Source organism: Dermacentor variabilis, chromosome 9 (assembly GCF_050947875.1).
Source record: "Dermacentor variabilis isolate Ectoservices chromosome 9, ASM5094787v1, whole genome shotgun sequence".
NCBI classification, from domain to species: domain Eukaryota; kingdom Metazoa; phylum Arthropoda; class Arachnida; order Ixodida; family Ixodidae; genus Dermacentor; species Dermacentor variabilis.
In genome coordinates this window covers 4773815-4795185 of record NC_134576.1, presented here as the reverse complement: position 1 = coordinate 4795185, position 21371 = coordinate 4773815, and the positions used below count along the sequence as shown (strand labels likewise).

Sequence of the window (21371 nt, the reverse complement as noted above, 5' to 3'; positions counted from 1 at the left end):
GTCATTAGCAAATCCGGAGTATGCCCCGACCCACAGAGTTCGCAAAGTTCCCGCAGCCCATCGACAAGAAGGCAGTGCGTAGATTCCATGGCATGTGTGCCTACTACAGGTGCTTTGTCAAGAACTTCTCACAAATCACTGAGCCGCTAACGCATCTAACCAAATCTGATGTCGAGTTCAAGTGGTAAACGCCACAGGCCGACACATTTCAAGAACTAAAACACATGCAGTCGCCGCCGGCACTTGCACATTTCGACGAAGACGACGATACCGAGATCCACACTGACGCTAATAGCCTTGGCCTCGGTGCCGTCCTAGTCCAGAAGAAAGACGGCCATGAACGGGTGATATCTTATGCTAGCCGGTCACTGTCAAAAGCGGAAGGCAATTATTCTAGGACTGAAAAGGAATGCCTCACCATCATTTGGGCAACAGCAAAATTCTGCCCTTACCTAGAGGGCAGGCCATTCAAAGTCGTCAGCGAACATCACACGTTGTGTTGGCTAGCTAACTTCAGCTAGCTAACTGAAGAACCCTTCAGGATGGCTGGTGAGGTGGAGCCTCAGAGTGCAAGAATATGACGTCACGGTAATCTACAAGTCCAGATGAAACCACTCTGATGCCAACTGCCTATCACGCGCCCCCATCGATCCCCCGCCGCAAGATGACGAGGATGACAACGCCTTCCTCGGAATAATAAGCACAGAAGACTTCACTAAACAGCAACGAGCAGACCCAGAGCTAAAGATATCGTCGAGTATTTGGAAGGGAACACCGATGTAGTCCCTAGGGCATTTAAGTGCGGATTGTCTTCGTTCACGTTACAAAACAACCTGCTCGTAAAGAACTTCTCACCAATCCGCGCCAGCTACCTTCTTGTTGTTCTGTCAGCGCTACGTCCAGAAGTACTGCACGCCCTATATGACGATGCAACCGCTGGGCACCTCGGATTCTCCCGAACGCTGTTGAGGGTACAGGAAAGGTATTACTGGCCGCATCTGACCGCCGACGTCGCCCGTTATGTCAAGACGTGCCGAGACTGTCAGCGACGCAAGACACCACTGACAAGGCCAGTAGGATTACTACAGCCGATCAAACCTCCTTGCCGACCATTTTAGCAGATCGGGATGGATTTGTTGGGACAATTTCGAGCGTCAACTCAACATCCGGAAATACGAGGATCATCGTGGCGATGGACTATGTCACCTGCTTCGCTGAAACTAAAGCTCTACCGAAAGGCAGCGCAGCCTAAGTGGCGAAATTTTTCATCGAGAACATCCTGCTGCGACATGGTGCTCCAGAAGTCCTCATCACCCACAGAGGAACAGCCTTTACAGCAGAGCTCACCCAAGCCCTTCTGCAATACAGCTATACAAGCCACAGGAGGACAACTGCCTACCACCCGCAGACGAATGGTCTCACGGAGCACCTGAACAAGACCCTCGCCGTCATGCTAGCAATGACCGTCGACGTTGAGCACAAGACAGGGGACGCGGTCCTGCCGTACGTAACCTTTGCTTACAACACGGCGATGCAAGAAACAACAGAGATCACGTCATTTAAGGTGGTTAACGGCTAGGAATCCGACGACGACACTCGACGCCACGCTGCCACACGTCATTGACGAAGAGAATGTTGACGCCGCTAGCTATCTCCAGCGTGCCGACGAAGCCCAACAGCTTGCCCGCCTACGGATCAAGAACCAGCAGTGTATCGACAGCGGACACTACATCCTGCGATGACGCTTCGTCGAGTACCAGCCCGGTGATGGTGTTTGGGTGTGGACCCCGACAAGCCGACGAGGACTCAGTGAGAAACTACTGCGATGCTATTTCAGACCCTACAAGATCATTCGACGTATTGGCACAGTGGACTATGAGGTCGTGCCAGACGGCATTTCGCATTCACAGCGGCGCCGCGAACGACCTGACATTGTCTGCGTGGTGCATCTTAAACCCTTTTACACACGGTGAAGAATTTCCTTGTTTTGTTGTTTCTTTGCTACGGGTGTTTTTCTTTAATACTTTCGTTTGTTTGCAGCATCGAGTCTAAGCTTTATTTAAGAGGGGGGTATTGACACGTGCACTTGCCTATCTTTATCGGGCGACCACGTTTCACCGCCTACAAATCTTATTGCACAGCGCGGGACGCGCCTGCATGTATCAGAAGTTTCTGGAATGTTATCGATGCTTCTATCCGCTGTGTGTTGTCACCGAACCTTGTGTTATCTGATTTCATCGCACGATGCGAATGGTGTACAACTTTGTGGAAGACATGCGGGTGGCAGCGATTAGTCTGGAACATTCCACGACTGCTGTGGAAAAGCCGACGTGCTTGACCCGCTGATCAAATGTTCGACGATCGCCGAGTGTGTTCGCCACTATCGTTGTTCTTTTCAGTGTAGCCTGCTTTTCAGGGCACAAGTTTGCCCAATAAAACGCTAGTTTCTATTATCACAGTTTTGCTGGCTTCTTCACCTTCACTATTACGTGACAATAGCTATAGCGTCTCCACAGCCACCGTAGTCCTCCATAAAGAAAGCAACAAAATCCCAATCAAGAACGGTGTCAGGCAGGGAGATACGATCTCTCCAATGCTATTCACAGCATGTTTTCAGGACGTAGTCAGAGACCTGGATTGGGAAGAATTGGGGATAAGAGTTAATGGAGATTAACTTAGTAAGTTGCGATTCGCTGATGATATTGCCTTGCTTAGTAACTCAGGGGACCACCTGCAATGCATGCTCACTGACCTGGAGAGGCAAAGCAGAAGGGTGGGTCTAAAAATTAATCTGTAGAAAACTAAAGTAATGTTTAACAGTCTCGGAAGAGAAAAGCAGTTTACGATAGGTAGCGAGGCACTGGAAGTGGTAAGGGAATACATCTACTTAGGGCAGGTAGTGACCGTGGATCTGGATCGTGAGACTGAAATAATCAGAAGAATAAGAATGGGCTGGGGTGCATTTGGCAGCCATTCTCAGATCATGAACAGCAGGTTGCCATTATCCCTCAAGAGAAAAATGTATAACAGCTGTGTCTTACCAGTACTCACGTACGGGGCAGAAACCTGGAGGCTTACGAAAAGGGTTCTACTTAAATTGAGGACGACGCAACGAGCTATGGAGAGAAGAATGATGGGTGTAACGTTAAGGGATAAGAAAAGAGCAAATTTGGTGACGGAACAAACGCGAGTTATTGACATCTTAGTTGAAATCAAGAAAAAGAAATGGGCATGGGCGGGACATGTAATGAGGAGGGAAGATAACCGATGGTCAGTAAGAGTTACAGATTGGATTCCAAGGGAAGGGAAGCGTAGCAGGGGGCGGCAGAAAGTTAAGTGGATGGATGAGATTAACAAGTTTGCAGGGACAACATGGCCACAATTAGTACATGATCGGGGTAGTTGGTGAAGTATGGGAGAGGCCTTTGCCCTGCAGTGGGCATAACCAGGCTGATGATGATGATGAATTTCAACGAATTATGAAAGCCATTTTGTTGGAATTGAAAAAAAAAATTACTTATGCATGTGAGCTTACAAGTTGTAGGTGACATGTATTAAAAAGTTGATTACTCGCACTAAGGGCGGTAACCGTTCAGGTTACCTGTCCCTTTCTCGGCGCAGTTACAAGATGTTTCTCCTTCTTGGAGCGCTCCATGGAGCATGGCTCTTTTGACCGGGGTTTTCAGATTGAACTCCATCGCCTTTTCTAAGGCGCTGGATGATCAAGAGCCAGGTGCCGAGACGTGCGTCTCGGGCCATGGGGTTCGGTTCAACTTCGGGCCTGTGGCACTGCAGTCTGGGCATCAAAGACGTCACCGATACTTGCAAGTTCAGTGATTTTCTCGACTTGGTCTTTCTTTGTCATTTCAAGGAGGAGGTCTCCGCTTGCCATCTTTGATGGTTTGTAGCCTGATCCGATCATGTTTGATAAGCATTTGGATACTAAGAAACTAAGCATTTGGATACCTTCACTGTGAAAGGCATAGAATTTTGGCAAGGTGTCATGGTTTGGCTTCAATAGGAACTGGAATGTTGCTTTGGTGTGTCCTCATTGTTGAGGGCGATCTTGGAGGGGTGAAATGAGTTTGCCATGTAAACACTGGAAAATTCAGCAGCGATGGTAGCCACCCACCACCAAGCCCAACTAGGGGACGCTACTAGGTTTTGGAATATTACCTGCAGACGCCAGCCATGCATCGCCGCTATAACCTAATATATATATATATATATATATATATATATATATATATATATATATATATATATATATATATATCCTCTTCTTCGCACATTACCGACTGTGACAATATATATATATATATATATATATATATATTGTCACAGTCGGTAATGTGCGAAGAAGAGGACTATGATGGTGGCCTGAGAGACGACGAGGAAGAGGGTAGTTTTTTATCGCTGATTTACGCTTGTTGGCCCAGCCATTAAAAGCCATCTGTACATAGACGCACGCTTCTTCCTTCACGTAACATCATTGGTGGACGTGAGGGGCAATCACTTGTGCAAGCCGGAGCTCCGCAGCAGACGTAACCCGGCCACCATGCCATCCGAAGGAGAGAGTTCAACCACGGCCTTGTTGTCGCCACCGACGGTCATCCTAGCCCAGCCTCGCGACTCTGGCATGTTTTCCGAAATCAACAATGTTGACGCTGATGACTGATTGTAGAATTACAAATGGGTCAGCGCACATAACAGGTGGGATAACACGCTTATGCTGGCCAATATAATATTCTACCTTAAGAAAACGGCACGGGTCTGGTTCGAAACACACGAAGAAGAGATTACGAGTTGGGACCAGTGCAAGCAGAAGCTTAGAGATTTGTTCGGCAAGCCCGTCGGCCTCCAATGTGCTGAGAAGAAGGACCTTGGGACCCGTGTACAGACGCCCACTGAATCTTACGTCGCGTACATCCAGGACGTCCTTGCCCTTTGCCGCAAAGTGGATAACAATATCGCAGAGGCAGACAAGGTCAGCCACGTTTTAAAAGGCATCGCGGACGACGCGTTTAACCTGCTTGTTTACAAGACCGTAACAACGGTCAATGAGATCATTAACGAATGTCGCCGCTTTGAAGACGCGAAGAGTCGCCGCATAGTTCAACAGTTTACGCGGCTACCTAATACCGCAGCTTCATCGATGTGCGAAGAAATTTGTCCAACGTGTGAGCCCACCTCCTGCGAGAACGTTGTACGTATCGTTCGGCGAGAAATCGAAGCAGCGTCTCCTGCCACGCCAGTGACGCAGAGCTTTGACGATTCCAGGCCGCTTGTGTCTCTCATTCAGTTGATAATTCACCAAGAACTTGCCAATGTGGGTCTTCCGTCCATCTGCACTGACTTTGCTTCGTCTGCTGCCTCTGCCCCTGTTCACCGGAGCCAATACGGTCCATATCCGGGCTATCGCAACCCGGCCGAATGGCGCACACATGACGATAGACCCATCTGCTTTTACTGTGGACGTGTGGGACACATCTCTCGCCACTGTCAAAGTTCCTGGCCAGCCCACTCTCGACCAAGCTTTCCCGCCTACCGCCGCTCCCCACTGAATCCTCTCCCGCCATCACTCTCCACCGAGGTTGAAGACGCTCCTGACAACGCTCGAGCCACCGTGACCAGCCACTCGCCACCACCACATAGTCGCCGCTCCCGTTCGCCCCAGCATCGTTGCTCTCCATCCCCAGCTTACCGTCACCGCTCTCTGATGGGAGATTAACTGGGGCAGCTCCTGGAGGTGACGCTGCTCTAGAACCCCAGCCTGAAATTCCTCTGTTGACCCTGCCTACTAATCGGAACCTTCTGGACGTGGATGGTTTGCCCATTACAGCACTTATCGACACTGGAGCCCAAATTTCCATCATGAGTGCGGAGCTTTGAATGCGCTTGAAGAAAGTACTAACTCCTGCTCCGACTCGACTGCTCCAGGTCGCCGACGGTGCAACTCCGGCTGTGCTTGGAATGTGTACTGCTCGTGTCAGTGTTGCCAGTCGCCACACGTCCGTTTTGTTTAGTGTGCTCGAACCTGGCTCTCACAATGTGATCCTCGGACTCGACTTTCTGGCCACCCATTCTGCTCTGATTGACTGTTCCGCCGGCGTTGTACAACTTGACCTACCCCTACCTGTTTCCGTTGACCTTCCTGCTCAAGCTCCAACTCAGCTTTGTTCTACGGATTTTATACGCCTGCCATCTCTTGCAGCAACCTGCATCCCTGTCTTAGCCTTCCCACCTGTAGCGTACGTGACGCCGGAACTTTCGACGCATCCGAGAGAAGGTCGAGCAGAGACAGTCCAGGGATCATTACGCTCTGCAGCAACGATAGTGTCAACGTCCAGAGAGGATAATGTGCACTCGCAGGAGGAGTCGTGACTAGCCTTCATGGGAAGCGGCGATTGGGATGGCCCATCAGTGTCGGAGTGCTTTCGCCTAGAACGGTAAACCACGCGGATGTCATATTCTTGGATTCACAATTCACAATTCGATGTGAGGTATGCAAGCAGGAATATATCGGACAAACAGAGACCCCTTTTCGCCTGCGGTTCAACAATCACCGCGCGCACGTGAAAAGTCTGCATATCCATGCAGACATGCATATCCGGAGGCACGTCAGCCGCTCCGGACTCTCATTAATTCCTTTAGCGTATGTTCCAAATTTATGGATGAAAAGAGATTCTCTCTGCTTGCGTGCACAGGTGTGTTGGAAACCAGATTGGAAAAGCACAACGCTCATGCATTCAAAGGAGTGATCTGGCAGCCGAACGTGCCTGGAGAAGGGTAAATTCGGGAGACTTTTCACATGCGCGCGGTGATTGTTGAACCGCAGGCGAAAAGGGGTCTCTGTTTGTCCGATATATTCCTGCTTACATACCTCACATCAAATTTTGTACACGATGTTACTGGAATCACAGTCAAGATTTGCATTAGTTTTATATACGAAGGACGAGTTCGATGCCTCAGCCGTGTCTGTTGTTGTCATGTGACGGCATACCTTGCAACGACGTTTTCCACACGGTCGACAGCCCTTGGGCGTGTTTGACTTCTGTGTCCTCGGCCTGACTAACAAATCCCTTAAATTTTTGTTTCTTCTATACACAACCCGAGGCAGCTGCTTGAAGATAGTAGCGAGTCGGATGCTCTGTTTCGTGATATTGAAATGGCGGTTGAGAATGGCATTGACCCACGGAGCACTGGTAGTGTCTGTGGGGACCAAGTTCGGATCTGATTGTGTATTGGTATTGCTTACCCTTTCTCCCATTATATGTGCTCGATCTAAGCTGCGGGCGCGTTCAATGGCATCGTCTACTATTTTTGGAGGATATTCTTGGCATATGAGAGCAGATTTCAGTTCCTCTGCGTGTCGCTCAAATTGCGCAGATTCGGAACAGACTCTTCTGTATCTGTGGGCCTGGGAGTAGGGAATGCTTGTTTTGCAGTGATGAGGGTGGCTACTATAGAAATGAAGATATTTCTGACGATCTGTCGGCTTTTTGTACAGGGACGTGGAAATGCGACCGCCACTCAGTGACAGAGTGACGTCGAGGAAGTGAATACTATTTTGGGAGAAGTGCGTAAAGCAGATTGACGGGTGCAGAGAATTGAAATTGGAAATGAAGTCCAAGAGGCTTTGTTCATTGTCGGCCCACACAAAGAAAATATCATCCAGGAATTGCTTATAAAGTATAGGTTTTACAGCCGAGTTTGAGAGGAAGGACATTTCTAAAGATGCCATAAAGATATTTGCATAATTTGGAGCCATCTTCATTCCCATGGCAGTTCCGCTGATTTGCAGATAATGCTTGTCCTCAAACTCAAAGTGATTATATTTCAGTACTAGATTCAGAATGGTCTCAACTGGACCTTTATCTAATTGCATAGGTTGGCTGGAGCCAGCGTAAGCTGAAACTGCGTAAGCTATGCCCTTGGTGTGAGGTACGTTGGTGTACAAAAATGCGACATCCATAGTGACCAAGTAACCCCCTGCCGGTACCGTCAGGTTTGATACCTCCCGAAGGAAGTGATTCGCGTCTTTAATGTACGAGTGGAATGAAGTTGGGATGTCCTTAATGAGACTGTCAATAGAGTTGGATATTTTCTCAGTCACTGTTCCATTACTGGAAACGATAGGCCGACCGGGATTGTTTATTTTGTGAATTTCGGGTAGTAGGTAGAGACGGCCGGGGTTTCTTGGTATCAATGCTTCGAACGTCTTATCGGTTATCTGCCCTGCCTTGTGCAAGTGGTTAGGGCGTCCTTTGTTTCGAAGAGTCTGTTCCGAATCTGCGCAATTTGAGCGACATGTGGAGGAACTGAAATCTGCTCCGATATGCCAAGAATATCCTCCAAAAATAGTAGACGATGCCAGTCGATGCCAATAGTAGACGATGCCGCTACTCCCCGACCCCTTCACTTTCCGACTTACGTCTGCGACTGCGACTGCCGATATCCCCAAGGTGGTTCAGTCTGGAGGTGCCGCCTATGCGAAGCAGAGGCCGAAAAGGTGTGTTGCCTCCGCTGGGGGGCCTTAAAGGTACAAACACCCAGCATCGGCTCCACCCCCAGGATCCCCCTTTCCTGAGACAAGGCTAAGCCGTGCATGGCTACACGCTGGAGGGTCCAATCCTCGTGTGGACGCCCCTACAAGGAATGGCGCACTAGACTATCAAGTCTTGCCAGATGGCATTTTGGAATCACAGCAGCGCCGCGCATGACCTGAAGTTATCCACATGGTGCATTTCAAGTCTTTCTATGCCCACTGATGGACTTAGAGACTTAATTTCTTTGTTATTTTGTTATTGCAGCTTTTTCTTGATTGTGCGTGGTGTTGTTTTCGCTTGCGTGTTAGTAGCATCGGGACGATGCTTTTTAAGAGGAGGGCATTGTCACATGTACTTGTTTATCAGCGTTTTCACCGTCTAAGAAATGTTATTACGTAGTGCAGGACACGCCTGCATGTATCGGAAGTTTCTCGAATGTTCTCAATGGTCCTAGCCACTGTGTGTTGTCACCGAACCTTGTGTAATCTTATTGCATGCATGCGCGACGCGAATTGGGTAGTACAGTAGAACGTTGTTCATACGTTTTAGAAAAACCAAGAGAAAAAACGCACTAACCAGGAAAATGTACAATCCGAAGTAACTAAAAATTTGACAGACTCAACTATTGTTGACATCTACAGAATGCGAAGCGTCGCATGGATCATCGCATCATGAGACGCCGACGCGTGTGGAGCTGGTAGTGCTCCGGCGCCCCGAGACGTGTTTTGTTGTTTTCCTATTGCGTGGTGTTTTAAGAAGGCGACAGGAAATTAAAACGAAATTGAGCTGGTGTGTGATGCTGGATGCCGCCGAAGCGAAACGTGGTGCCCACATTGTGCCACCTGCAGCAGGGAACAGCAGCGCATTTGGATTGTCGCCTACTGAAAGCGTGCAGTACACTACCAATGGCACCATGCATCACGCACTGTAGAACAGATAGGTGAAGGTGCTTATCGCAATATGTTTGTCGGCTATAGCTGTGAATGCAGTGCGCGACGACCCGGCCAGAGATTCGCTGGTACCGGAATAAGAAACTGTGCGTGCCTCGCATCTCTTCTTGTTCAATGGGATCTAGCGACCGGAAAATGTACACGATCGCAGTCTGCAGCAAGGAACAGTGGTGCATTTCAGATATCACCTATTAAAATCGTGTGCTATGCTCGTACCGAAATGAGAAACTGAGTGAGCGTCAGCATTTTCACGTGAGGCGGGCGGGTATTGCAGTGAAGCTGCGGCAGCGGGCAGCTATACACTGTTCTCCATTGCGCACTCCTCGCAGATTTTTTTGTTTATATGGGATCTAGCGGCTGGAAAACGTATCATACGATCGCAGTTTGGCGACGTGCTGAACGCTGGTGCCGAAAAACAGTGTTTTGTGGGAACGTATAACCAGTGTGAGTGTAACCCTATTGGGTAATTTTATGTCTTCTCGATTGCGAACGTTGGCACCAGGAAAGCATACGTAACAGAAACGTATCAACGAGTTTCTACTGTACTTTCTGGAAGACACACAGGCACCAGCGATTAGTCCGGAACCTTCGATGCCCCTAGTATAAAAGCCGACTGCACTTGACCTGCTGATCAAATTTTCAACGATTGCCGACTGTGTTCGTCGCTATCATTGTTCTTTGAGTGTAGCCTGTCTTTGAGGGCACAGGTTCGCCCAATAAAACGCTACTTTTGTCATCCAGAGTTTTGCTGATATCTTTACTGTCTCTACTTAGTGACACAAGCTTTAACCTGTCGCATTGGGAAATGTAACAATTATGGAAAACTAACCAGTCACTTTGGAAAAAGATCTTGTCATAAGTAACAGTAACTCAATTGCTAATGGCACACTGTTTTGCTGCACTTGGCAGAATGCAGTCCCTGGCATTGTGTGGAGAACTTGAAGAATAGAGCAGCTGCTCTTTTATTACAACAGTGCATTTTGGCGCATTCATACAACTTGGTCATTTGAGTAAGCATACCTGATGGATAGTCACCTCTTTCTCATGCACTTCCTCTGCAAAAAAGACTTCAAGCAGGAAAGCATAAGCACAGCCTCAATATAATTGAGAAATGCTATTTAAAGAGCAATTTGCCAGTGTGACCATAAATCGCTTGGAAACTGCTCTGTGCTTCATCCCATGTGCAACCACGAAGCCTATTTAACTATAGTTTTCACACTCACCCCGCTTGATGAGGTCCCTGCCCTCGTTGACGAGGTCACCCGTGAGCTCGTCGTCAGTGATGAACTGCTCAAAGCCGAGGCAGTGCAGCAGTCGGCTTCCCAGGTGCCACCAGGTGGCCAGGCATAGCACGCAGATAAGTGTCGGAAAGTACAGGTTGAAGCCTCGTGCCACAATCGGAATCAGATCCAGGTGGCCCATGATCTGCAGTGCACCGCGTGATCAAAACTTAAATATTTTTTTACAATAAATATTGTGAGATAAGCACTTGGTATTTCAATGATGTTGGCAGCAACAACCTGATGGGGGAATCAAAATAATTTACCCTTTTTTTATGAGCCTGCCAGCTCATGCATTATGGGTTCGTCTTTGTGAATTATGAGCCCAGTTAAACCTCAATACAGTCGAATTCCTATAATTTGATCTGACGGGATCAATGAAATTGATCAAGTTTCAGCAGGTCGAATTAAACAAGATGGGGAAAAGAAACATACCACTGATTCATTTGCAGTATTTGCCTGATTCTAACATGCCTCCAAATCGAAGGTGTACCTATTTTCTATGAGTTCAAAGTTCAAAAATTAATAGTAACATTTCACTGACTAGGTTATTTATGCTTGCACATAAAATAACCTAGAAAGGACATTGCAGCTCCTAAACACAGTAGAAATGTAACAAGCATCCGATTTTTTTCGCTACGAGGATCCAGGTAATCAGAAAGGGGTAAAACCATCAAGCTTTACCTTCATAGAATACAAATTTATTTACCCCTAGTGTCTAAAACAGCACTTTAGTGCTGTCTTTGAACGATAATGCGTTCTCTGCATGGCCCATTGTTGTTCTTTGGAAATCTCCTGGGCATGCCTTTCGCTGGTCTTCTTGTGCCCATTCCCAGCATTTGCCAGCGACTTAAAGGTCAACTTGCGCTGCGTTGCTGCTTCGTTGTTCTCTCGATCGCCAGAAGAACCTGGTACATCCATAGTGCACACAATTCATAGTAACTGCGAGAGGAGGCGAACCAAGCACGCCTCCGCCTACCCTTCCTCTCTGTGATCGCCTGCCTCCTTACTGCTTCCCGCTCCACCGCATGCTCCTCTGTACATTCCTTAGCATGCGCTTCTCCTCTCCGCTTCCAGGCACCCTCCTCCCAGCTTGACGGTCTCCGATATAATCTCACTATTTTCACTGACAGGGTATATACGCTTGCACGTAAAATAACCTAGAAAGGACATTGCCGCTCCTAAATACACTAGAAATGTAACGTGCAACCAATTTTTCTTTGCTAGAAGGAACCTGGTAATAAAAAAAGGATGAAACCAGCAAACTTTACCTTCATAAAATACAAATTTATTTACACCTAATGTCCCAAACAGCACTTTACTGCTGTCTATGAACCATAATGCGTCCTCTGCATGGCCCATTGTGCGTTTGATATTCTGGATTTATTAAATGACTCTGCAACTGTTGCAAACGGGTTGGTGGCCCGCACTTAGGTTAACCACTTTGATAGTTCGTCTTGTGAGGCATGCAATTATCTGGAATGTCATAGAAAATGTGACGAGACTTGTTCCGGCTAGCTTAGCATGTTATGTTGAATTAGGTTTTGTAACTGAAGACTGAAAACGGCATGTTGTCGTGTCATGTGAGAACTTCATCTGTCACTATCTCGTGATGGTGATGACGTTGGCTAAGCTGGCTCTGAAGGTAGACTGTCGGGGTTTTTTGTTGGACTGCACTGCGATGAAAATTTTCGGTGCAATATTCTTGGAAAACAAGAAAAGGCCCATTAAAAATAGGTAGCCATTGTAATCATTCATTGTGAGCTACTGTTCTTGCTTTAAAATTTTCTTAGGGCCGATCAAAACTTGGAAAGAGATATGTGTTCAATGCATTTACTGTCCCCTAACCTCAGCCGAGACAGACACTGCCACTAAAGGGGTCGCCAGTGGAGTCACCATAAATGGGTAGAGTGTGTGCATGCTGACCGGTCAAGTTCAAATCATCTGTTGAAGGCCAATAGAACTGAAATAATGAAAGGGCATGCACAAGCATCCGCCAGGACCTTCCGTCAGGGTCAAATTAACCTAAAAATAGAACTAACCGGAACTAATCGAAGTATACTGTATAATGAAATCTTCAATGTTACGCAGTATTTACCTTTTGCTAACTTTATACCTATAGAAAAATGTGTATTTCTACCCTCAATACAGTCGAATCCGGATATATCGAATTCGACCGGGATCGGAAAATAGTTCGATATAATGAAAATTTGATTACAGATATAGGCCAAAAAAGCACTCGCGATCATAATTAATTGTGACTTACCAATTGAAACAGCAGCGAATCGCATAGCATGTGCACACAATATGAAAGTGATTTATATCACGGGAAAAAATCGCTAATTTTGGGCTGCTTTTTCCTCTAGGAAATGAAGTTGAAAACACTAGACTCAATTTTTTCAAGACTGAACAGGTGCGAGAGCCCAGTGCCTTCCATTTCACCGCAACAGCGCCGATTCAGGCTGAACGCTGACACCAGTTCAGTGGCTGTGCACGGATGCGTTTCTTCGAAAACACAGTTGCCCTCGTTGTCGCTGGAATCACCGTCTTGAACGCCAGCTATTCCGGTCACAATGTTCTCATCAACGAGGTTGGCTACCGCTTGAACTTCGCTGTCAGCATTAATGAAGTCATCAACAGTCACTTTGGATGGGACGGCGGCGGGAAAATTGGATAAGTCGCAAAATGCGTCCTCCAAGCACTCATTGTCATCTAAAGCTTCCGGGAATTCATCTCCGGCCACTTCAAGGCCTGCCTTGCCAAAACAGTTGGCGACTGTGGCCTGCTTCATGTCGCCCCAAGTGCCGGTAATCATCTGGATCGCACCGAGCAGGTCAATCCTGGGATCGGTTCCCATGCGGAGGTTTACGAGGAGCCGTTGAATAAGTCACTTTTGATAGCCTACCTTGAATGCCCTTACGATACCCTGGTCGAGGGGCTGCAGTCTCGCTCTGGTGTTCGGCGGGAGAAACTTCAGTTCGATGTGCTGCAGCTTGCAAGCCATTTGATGGGCCGAAAAGTTGTCTACCAGAAGGCAAACTCGGCGGCCCAACTTGCCCAACTCAGCGTCTCAAGCGTGCAGCCATTCAACAAAAAGTTGACGTGTCAACCAGGCCTTCCTATTACAGCCGTAGCAGACGGGAAGCTGTTTACAGTTCTTGAAGCAGCGCGGTGACTTGCTCTTCCCGATCACAAATGGCCGTAGCTTGCACGAGCCGTCCATGTTGGCTGCAAGCAGCACCAACACACGCACTTTGCTCATTTTATCGCCGTGACATGAGGTTCCACGAAGAGCGAGTGTCTTATTCGGCAACATTTACCAAAAGAGACCAGTTTCGTCTGCATTGAAGATTTCTGCAGGCGAAAACTTCGCAGTGATCTTCAGCCACTCCTCAGAAAGCCACTGCTGCATCTCCTGGCTGCTAACAGCCCCACTTTCGCCTGAAATGGCCTTTCCTACAATGCCATGGCGGTTTTTGAACCGTTGCAGCCACCCAGTGCCACTGCAAAAGTTCTCTTCGCCAAGAGCCGTAGCAAACCATATGGCCTTTTCGATTGACATCGGGCCATCCAAGGGAATATTTTTCGCACGGATTTCAAGAAACCATGTATAGAGTGCCTTCTCCACTTTGTCAAAAGCAGCAGGGCGCACATGACACACTCCTGAGCGACTTTCCTCACCTGCTTTAAGCTTGATGTCCTGCTTGCTTTTTAAACACATACTTAAAGTACACCGCGGAATGCCGAATGCGTCTGCCACGGAGGACTTTTCTCGAAACGCCGGATTACCTCAAACTTTCTTGCAAAGTCCAGATTCTTCCTCTTTTTTATGTCAGATGCCTTTTATGGCGGATGCCATAGCTCACTAGATGACCGCAATCATACATGCTACACACGGCACGTTGAAACACAGGTACACACAAGTAAACACGCGATGCGCATATGGAGCAGTCCGAGCGAAGCCTGTTCATAGAATAAAGAACCTACGTTCGAGCGGCAGTCAACGGGGTTGCGAAGGAATGATAAAGGGAAAAGAAAGAAGAGAGCGGGGAAAAAGATCGGCGGAATATGCTGTCGAAGGCGCTGTGGGCGCAATTGCTGCTTCGCTATGCTTCGTTTTTTGAGCCCTCTCTGGCAGCAACTGTGCCGACCCCTGACTCTCTCTTCCTTTCCCCAGGAAGCACGGCTTGGAAACATCGCCGCGTCTCCATGACGCGCACTCTCTTCGTTGAGCTCCATTGGCCTTGCCCAATGCAACCGTCGGCGGTACAGGAGGAGCGACAGAGTTCACGCCGGTGGGGCACAAGAGCGGGGGAAAGGCTCTGCGTTTCCGTCGCTAGGGCACGGCCGCGCATGTGCAAAGGCGGAGCCTGCTGACTGACTGCGGAAATGTTTTCCCCTGAGGACCGGACACGAATGTCTTTGAGAAAAGCGCACCTTCCAGGGGCGCGGTGCGGCGCCGCGTTTGATATATCGAATGTCCGATGAAAATGGAATTCGATATACTACGCAATTGTCCTATACTTTTACATAGTATTTTCAAGGGGGTAATCTGTCTGTTCGATATAGCCAATAATTCGAAATATGTGGGTTCGATATATCCGCGTTCGACTGCATAACGAAGTGTGTTTATCCACAATATACATATAGTTGACTCTCACTACAATGGACCCTGATAACCCGAGAAAAAACAACCATTTTATCCAAAGTCCGTAATATCTGAAATACGTCACTTCCAAAACTTTCTTCACGACGTCTAATAACTTCACTGCAAAAAGTGAGTAACAAACATTCAAAGTAAAAAACAAAACAAAAAATTGCAGTTTCGTCCGAAAGGCAAAGCAGCGATAGCAAATTAAGCAAGACAAGCATGGCAACAGCAGCGAGCTTAGTGCTGTCTGTCACTTCAACGCCAACTAAACGTCGAAAGCACAGCACATATGAAGCTACCACCACTGGGTGCACTTTGTCCACATCACAGATCTCTTTTAAGATATGGTGCCCACGTGGGCGAGCACTTTGTCCACAATGCAGATTGCTTTCAAGATACAGTGGCCGCGCTGTAAGCGGCAGCCACTGAAGTTGAACCCCTCTCTCTCTCACCTCCCTCCCCCCCCCCCCCTCCTCCGTGCCTCGAGCGCAAAAGACGACGGCGTGTTTTCGCAACGCCTTCCTCTCTCGTGCCTGCGATATTGAGTTGCAATTATCGGATGACCCTCGCAAGTCAGTTGTCTGCCCATGTCAACAAGGCAAAAGAATGTTTTATGCGTCCGATTTGGAAAAAATTGCCACTAATTTAGTCCGCTGTCGCTGATAGTCCGTTGTAGCATGGTCCGTTAAAAGTGAGCTTCGTTTCAGTAATAAAATAGGCAGAACTAAGGCTGCAATATGGTCCGGTATATCTGAAAGTCTGTTGTACCTGGGTTTGTTGTAACGAGCATAGACTGTACATATAATGAAATCTCACTACTGCCACAAAGAAAGACAGCGGCACCATTGGTCAAGTGGTTGAATTACATGTGGTCGTCTGCGAACACACCTTTCCAACTGCATACCACACGACAGACAGCAGCTGCCGAAGGGGAGAAGCAGTGGCAAATTTAGCTGGTCATGGCCTCAAAAATGCACCTCCAGATTTTCAAGACAATAAGCTGGCAAATGTAGTGCTGATCAGGGGCACTAGGGGGCCTATGTATCAGTGCATTGTCTGCGCATCTTATCATGGACTCTACAAAGCATCGCTGCATATTCCTGGTGTGCCTTGCGTCCGATTCGGTACTTTTGTTCTTGGCAAGTGACAACCAAGACTAGCTGTAGGGAAGGTAGTACAGTTAAACCTTGTTAAACCATTGTTGGCCGGAGCTTGGAAAAAGTACGTACTAAACGGTAGTACTGTTTAACTGAAATAGCATGAGATCGACCACTTACCTGTCAAAAACGGAACTCAGAGAGAGTGCATGAAAGGAGAAAAAACATGCAGTATTTATTCACTTCGCGTGACAGAAGTGCTATTTTCATTTGATGCCGCGGCGGCCTGGCAGCGACGATAGCGGCCTCAAACTTACTGAAGCTGCGAGGCAGCTTTTCAGCCAGCCCCTCTCTTCTCGGCAAACACTCGCATGGCAGATTGCTCGTTGGAGTTACGTATTCTACGTGCACGCACGCAGTAGCGCTGCAGAAGTCGCGGGGCATCTTTTTCATTGCGGGGCGCTGTTCTCGTTGCGACGATTGCATTCATGAGGCTGACGTAACGCGCAGCTTCTGCCACTGTCAGGCCTGAATCGCCCGTGCTGTCGCTTTCCATGTCGTCCTCATCACTGTTGCTAGCTGACACTTCGGCAACAACAGAGGCAACGATGGCAAAAAGTCGAACCTCGTAGCTGACGTCTCTTCGCGGTCGCAGAAGCGCTGCTGAGCAACTTCTTTGCATTCCAAATGCCACACACCGTAGTTAGTCAACAGCAGATCCCTGTCGCGTGCCAGTGCTGACTTCTTCGTGTCACGTTCGATAGCACGAAAAATGTCTAATTTTTCTTCTATGCTGAGCATCCGCCGTCTTTAGCTTCAGCATGACACGAGTCCTGGCTTACATAACGCGACAATGCTCTCTGGCACGCCACCGAAATGATATTGATGTTGATGTGGCTTCATGCGCCATCGCACAGGACGCTTGGAGGCCGTTGTTCTCATCTCTGAGGCTTGTTGTTCTGCCGGGCCGCATGATGGAGATGACACACCACCGTTGTGGCGCGACAAAAAGTGGAAACACTACGTGTTAACCGATCTATATGCAATAAGCTGGTACGGTTTATGCGGATTTAAAACACATTATGTTCAAAGCTGCCGAGTCGGGAATATGGCTTTATACTTTTAAAATGACACTACTGTTTAATCGGGTACAGTTTAACGAGGTTTTACTGTACTAAACTGGTACTGTACTGGTAGCGATCTTGCAAGCAGCACATTGAGTCTGTTACGCACTCACGCTATGAGGCACAACCACAGGCAACTTTTGATAATAACATCATCACCAGTGAGAACACAAAGAGGCTTTTAACGATGTGTTCCAAGAAACAACTACTCCCGTAAGGACAGCTGCATTCAAATATTCAGATTCAAGTAAAGATTACTTTCTTAAAGGTAAGTGTAACTGCTCTTAAAGGTAACTGATCTTAACGTTCAAGTGAAGCTCTTTAGTTCTTAACTGAAGACATCATTCAAAATCTGTGTCCACATACAGTAATCCCTCGTTATAACAAAATCAGCAGGATGGCAAAAAATTCTTTATAAGCGGTAATTCGATATAAGCGAGCACAAGAAAAAGCTAAAGCAGTCGAGCTTTAATTGTGATACAACTACGAGGAAGTCAAAATACAATATATTCTGTGAAGCAAAACTTATTCAGGTGCAAAAAAGGCAGTGAGCTTTGGCTGTTTCAAGTTCTTACCAGGCGTGAGCAACCCCTGCTCTAATTTTACCAAGCATTCAGGCTGTCTACCAAGTTGGCATTTCAAATTCCCTGAGTTTTCCAGGTTTTCACTGAGTGCCGTTGCAAAATTGTCAGAGTGATGCAAAACCATGTGCTATGTCAAAACGAGCTTAAACCATATTGCCTGATGCAGTCACTCTCTAGTAAGCATATGAAAAAAGTTTAAAAAAAAAACGACATAATCACCTTTGAATAATAAGGAGTAGTGCTTATGTTATTCAAAAAGAATATAGGAGGGAGGGGTTAGTAAAATGCACAGCAAATAAAATGCCTTCGAAAAAAAAATGCAAATAGAGTCGGACATTCTCAAATACGAATAAAAAGGAGATGCATACAGAAGCAAATATTTTCGAATGTGAGCTATTTCTATCGACTGATAGAAAGCTCAGTGGTATGAGGGCCGAACTATGTCACAATTCAGATTGTCTCTCAACAGCTCCTAAGTCAACCTCAACTGTCCTGACATACTCTCAGCCTGCGCACGACGCCTCAGGGTTGTGTTTCACTGCTTTAAAGAGTTTATTTTTGTTTGGATGAGAGACATCTACATCTCGGCATCAGGCAACACTGCTTTTTGAGCTCAAGCTCCTTCCAAACGGCGGCAGCACGCTTCCTTTCCCGTTCATTCCTCAGTGTGAAGGTCCTTACTGTTCTTGTCCTCCTTCTGACACTCGTTCACCCCACAGACCATTTGAAGCATCTTCTTGGTCAGTTGCACAGTCCACGTACGATTTTTTGAACCCAGTAGGGGCCGCAAAAACGTACGAAAAATCGGCCAGTTGGAAAAAATAAATGCATGTCATTTCCTTTAAAGGCTCAAACCACCACAGGCACATTCGAAAACGCTTTTAAGGCCTATCAGTACATGTATTAGGCATATTGGTGCTCGTACTGCGACAGGAAATACGCGTGCACGCGTATATCATTCAGGAACACATACTGTGTCAATAGCCCCTTCCCACGCTTGTTATGATTCACTGCAACACTTTTGCATATCCTTCACTAAGTAAAAGTTATGTACAAAGGCGAAGCTGACTTTCAGAAACCGACATTATGCAATGTGCTGTGCTTTATATGCTTCTAAGCCAACCGCGAGGACCAAAAAGGCGGAGTCCGTGTGATTGCTGACAGCTGCGAATTCTTTCAATAAAAAACATGGCACCCAATGGCAAAAAGCTTCATAGCGAACGTCGAAGCAGCTAGGCCTAGCATTGCCGCAGTGGTGGCTACGGCTGCTGGCGGATCTGCGTGCAAGAGCGGCGATTCAAGGCGGCTACATAACAAAAATGGCAACGGTGGTGGGTTTGATTAATGTCGTTTCGGACCTGCGGTCACTGCAAAACGTCGGGAAAATCGGACGGCGCAGAGTTGTTGCGCCTGAAATTTCAGACGTTCTGATACATTGACTCTATGGGGTAAGTGGTGGTGCCGCGAAGTCGTCCAAATTATCAGGAATCTGGAAAATTGGTCGTTGACTGTACACTGGCAACTCCTCCAGCCGACGACAGGGCATCAAAGACGATTAATTACAATTCCTGTTTGTTATTCGAGCCAGCATTACCGCGACTTTCAACCCTTTCAATAAAATTTCAGCTAATTTTCCCTGATAGAGAGACAAATTCCCTGAGTTTTTCCAGACCACCCAAAATCTCTGAGAATTCCCGGTTTTCCCAGTCGGTAGACACCCTGGCATAGCATGAGGTCGTGGTCACCGCCCATGCATTCAACCTTATTTCGCAGCAGGCATAGGTACTTCCATGTCTGTACCATAGTTGGCATTTCACGTGGCTCTTTGTCCTCACCGGGGCCACCAACTGCCAATTAGTATCTCTGCATCCGTTGCTGGGGCGACCAAGGGATCAGCAGCATCGGCCAATGCGAATGTCTCGAAGTTGCCTTCTACCTGGAAGTCCAGTCGTCATCAGGCTGGCCATCGTCAGGGTCACTGACGACGGTGCGGAAAAAGCCGGAGTGCGCAAAGGAGTTGGCGACCTTCGAAGGTGCGAGTTCTTTCCATGAAAACTACAGCAAATGGATTGCACCAAGCAAATGAATGTTGTATCTCTTGCTGGCGTCATACGATGTTAGCATGCGCTGCAAAAAAGCTTGTGGTACAGCTTCCGGGTAGTCTAATGATGTTCTGATCCATCGGTTGCAGTACCATGGTTGTGTCTGCAGGCAAAAATTCCACAGCGATCGCATTGAGGTAGTCGTTCTTCCCGTCGCTCAGACAATTGTTAATTATGAAAAGCACTTGCCGATTCTTTACGTTGAACCGTCTATCTGTGCACATAGTCTTGAAAAATAGCAGAAGTCATCCATGCTCACTTGTTACTTCTGTAGATGTATTCCTCGGGAATAGTTGCATTTTGGAAGCACCGTGGCTTCTCCACCTTCCACAGTATCAACAAGGGAAGCTACCTAGTCATCGCGTATTGCATTGGCACCAAACTGCACTGTGACACGCTCCTTGCTGTTTTCCTCCGGATGAGGACCTGCCAGAGGTAGTGAACGTGTGATTCGGTAGTATCTTGAAGAAAAATGCGTCATCTAGGTTGTAGATATCTTTGTCTTCATACTTTTCAAGTAAAGCGTGGAGCCGATGTTGGCACCATACGTCTACAGGGTCACAGTTCACTGCTGCGCTTTTGCCAACGATCAACTTCGACGTTACACCGTGTCGTTTCCTGAACCGCTTAAGCCAGCCGTTTCTGCACTTGAAATCTTTGTGGCCCCTTTGGAGGGCGAAAGCTTCGGCTTTTGCAGTAAGTGCAGGTCCATGTACGGGGAGATTTGCACTCCTGGCATTCTTCAACCACTCTAGAAATGCACCTTCCACTTTGGGGTATTTTGAAACACGATTCCTTTTTCTTTTTGCTGAGAAACTCTTTCCAAACCCATCCAGCACAGCTTCCTTGTTTTTCAATACAGTTGATAAAGTAGACGGCGGTATGTCGAATTCCTTCGCGATGTCAGTTTTCTGCCGGCCGCCTCTTTCCATTTCTTTTATCAGCAGAACTTTCTGCACCAATGTCAGACACTTTTGCATGAAAACTGACAGAGCCATTTATCACTGTAAACCACAAAATCACACACGAGGTAT

The 21371-nt window shown here is 47.4% G+C and overlaps 1 protein-coding gene across 20 annotated transcripts in view; it reads right to left on the bottom strand.

Annotated features, from left to right (window-relative positions):
• LOC142558589 (G-protein coupled receptor-associated protein LMBRD2) overlaps positions 1 to 21371 on the bottom strand; it is a 397689-nt gene that overhangs the window by 103878 nt on the left and 272440 nt on the right. For all 20 annotated transcript variants that reach the window (XR_012823027.1, XR_012823026.1, XR_012823030.1 and 17 more), the window contains one exon: positions 10723 to 10924. Coding sequence is in view for 7 of the 20 variants with exons in the window: in XM_075670721.1 (XP_075526836.1) it covers positions 10723 to 10924 (202 nt within the window). In the remaining 13 variants the exon portion in view is untranslated. The remainder of the gene's footprint in view (positions 1 to 10722; positions 10925 to 21371) is intronic.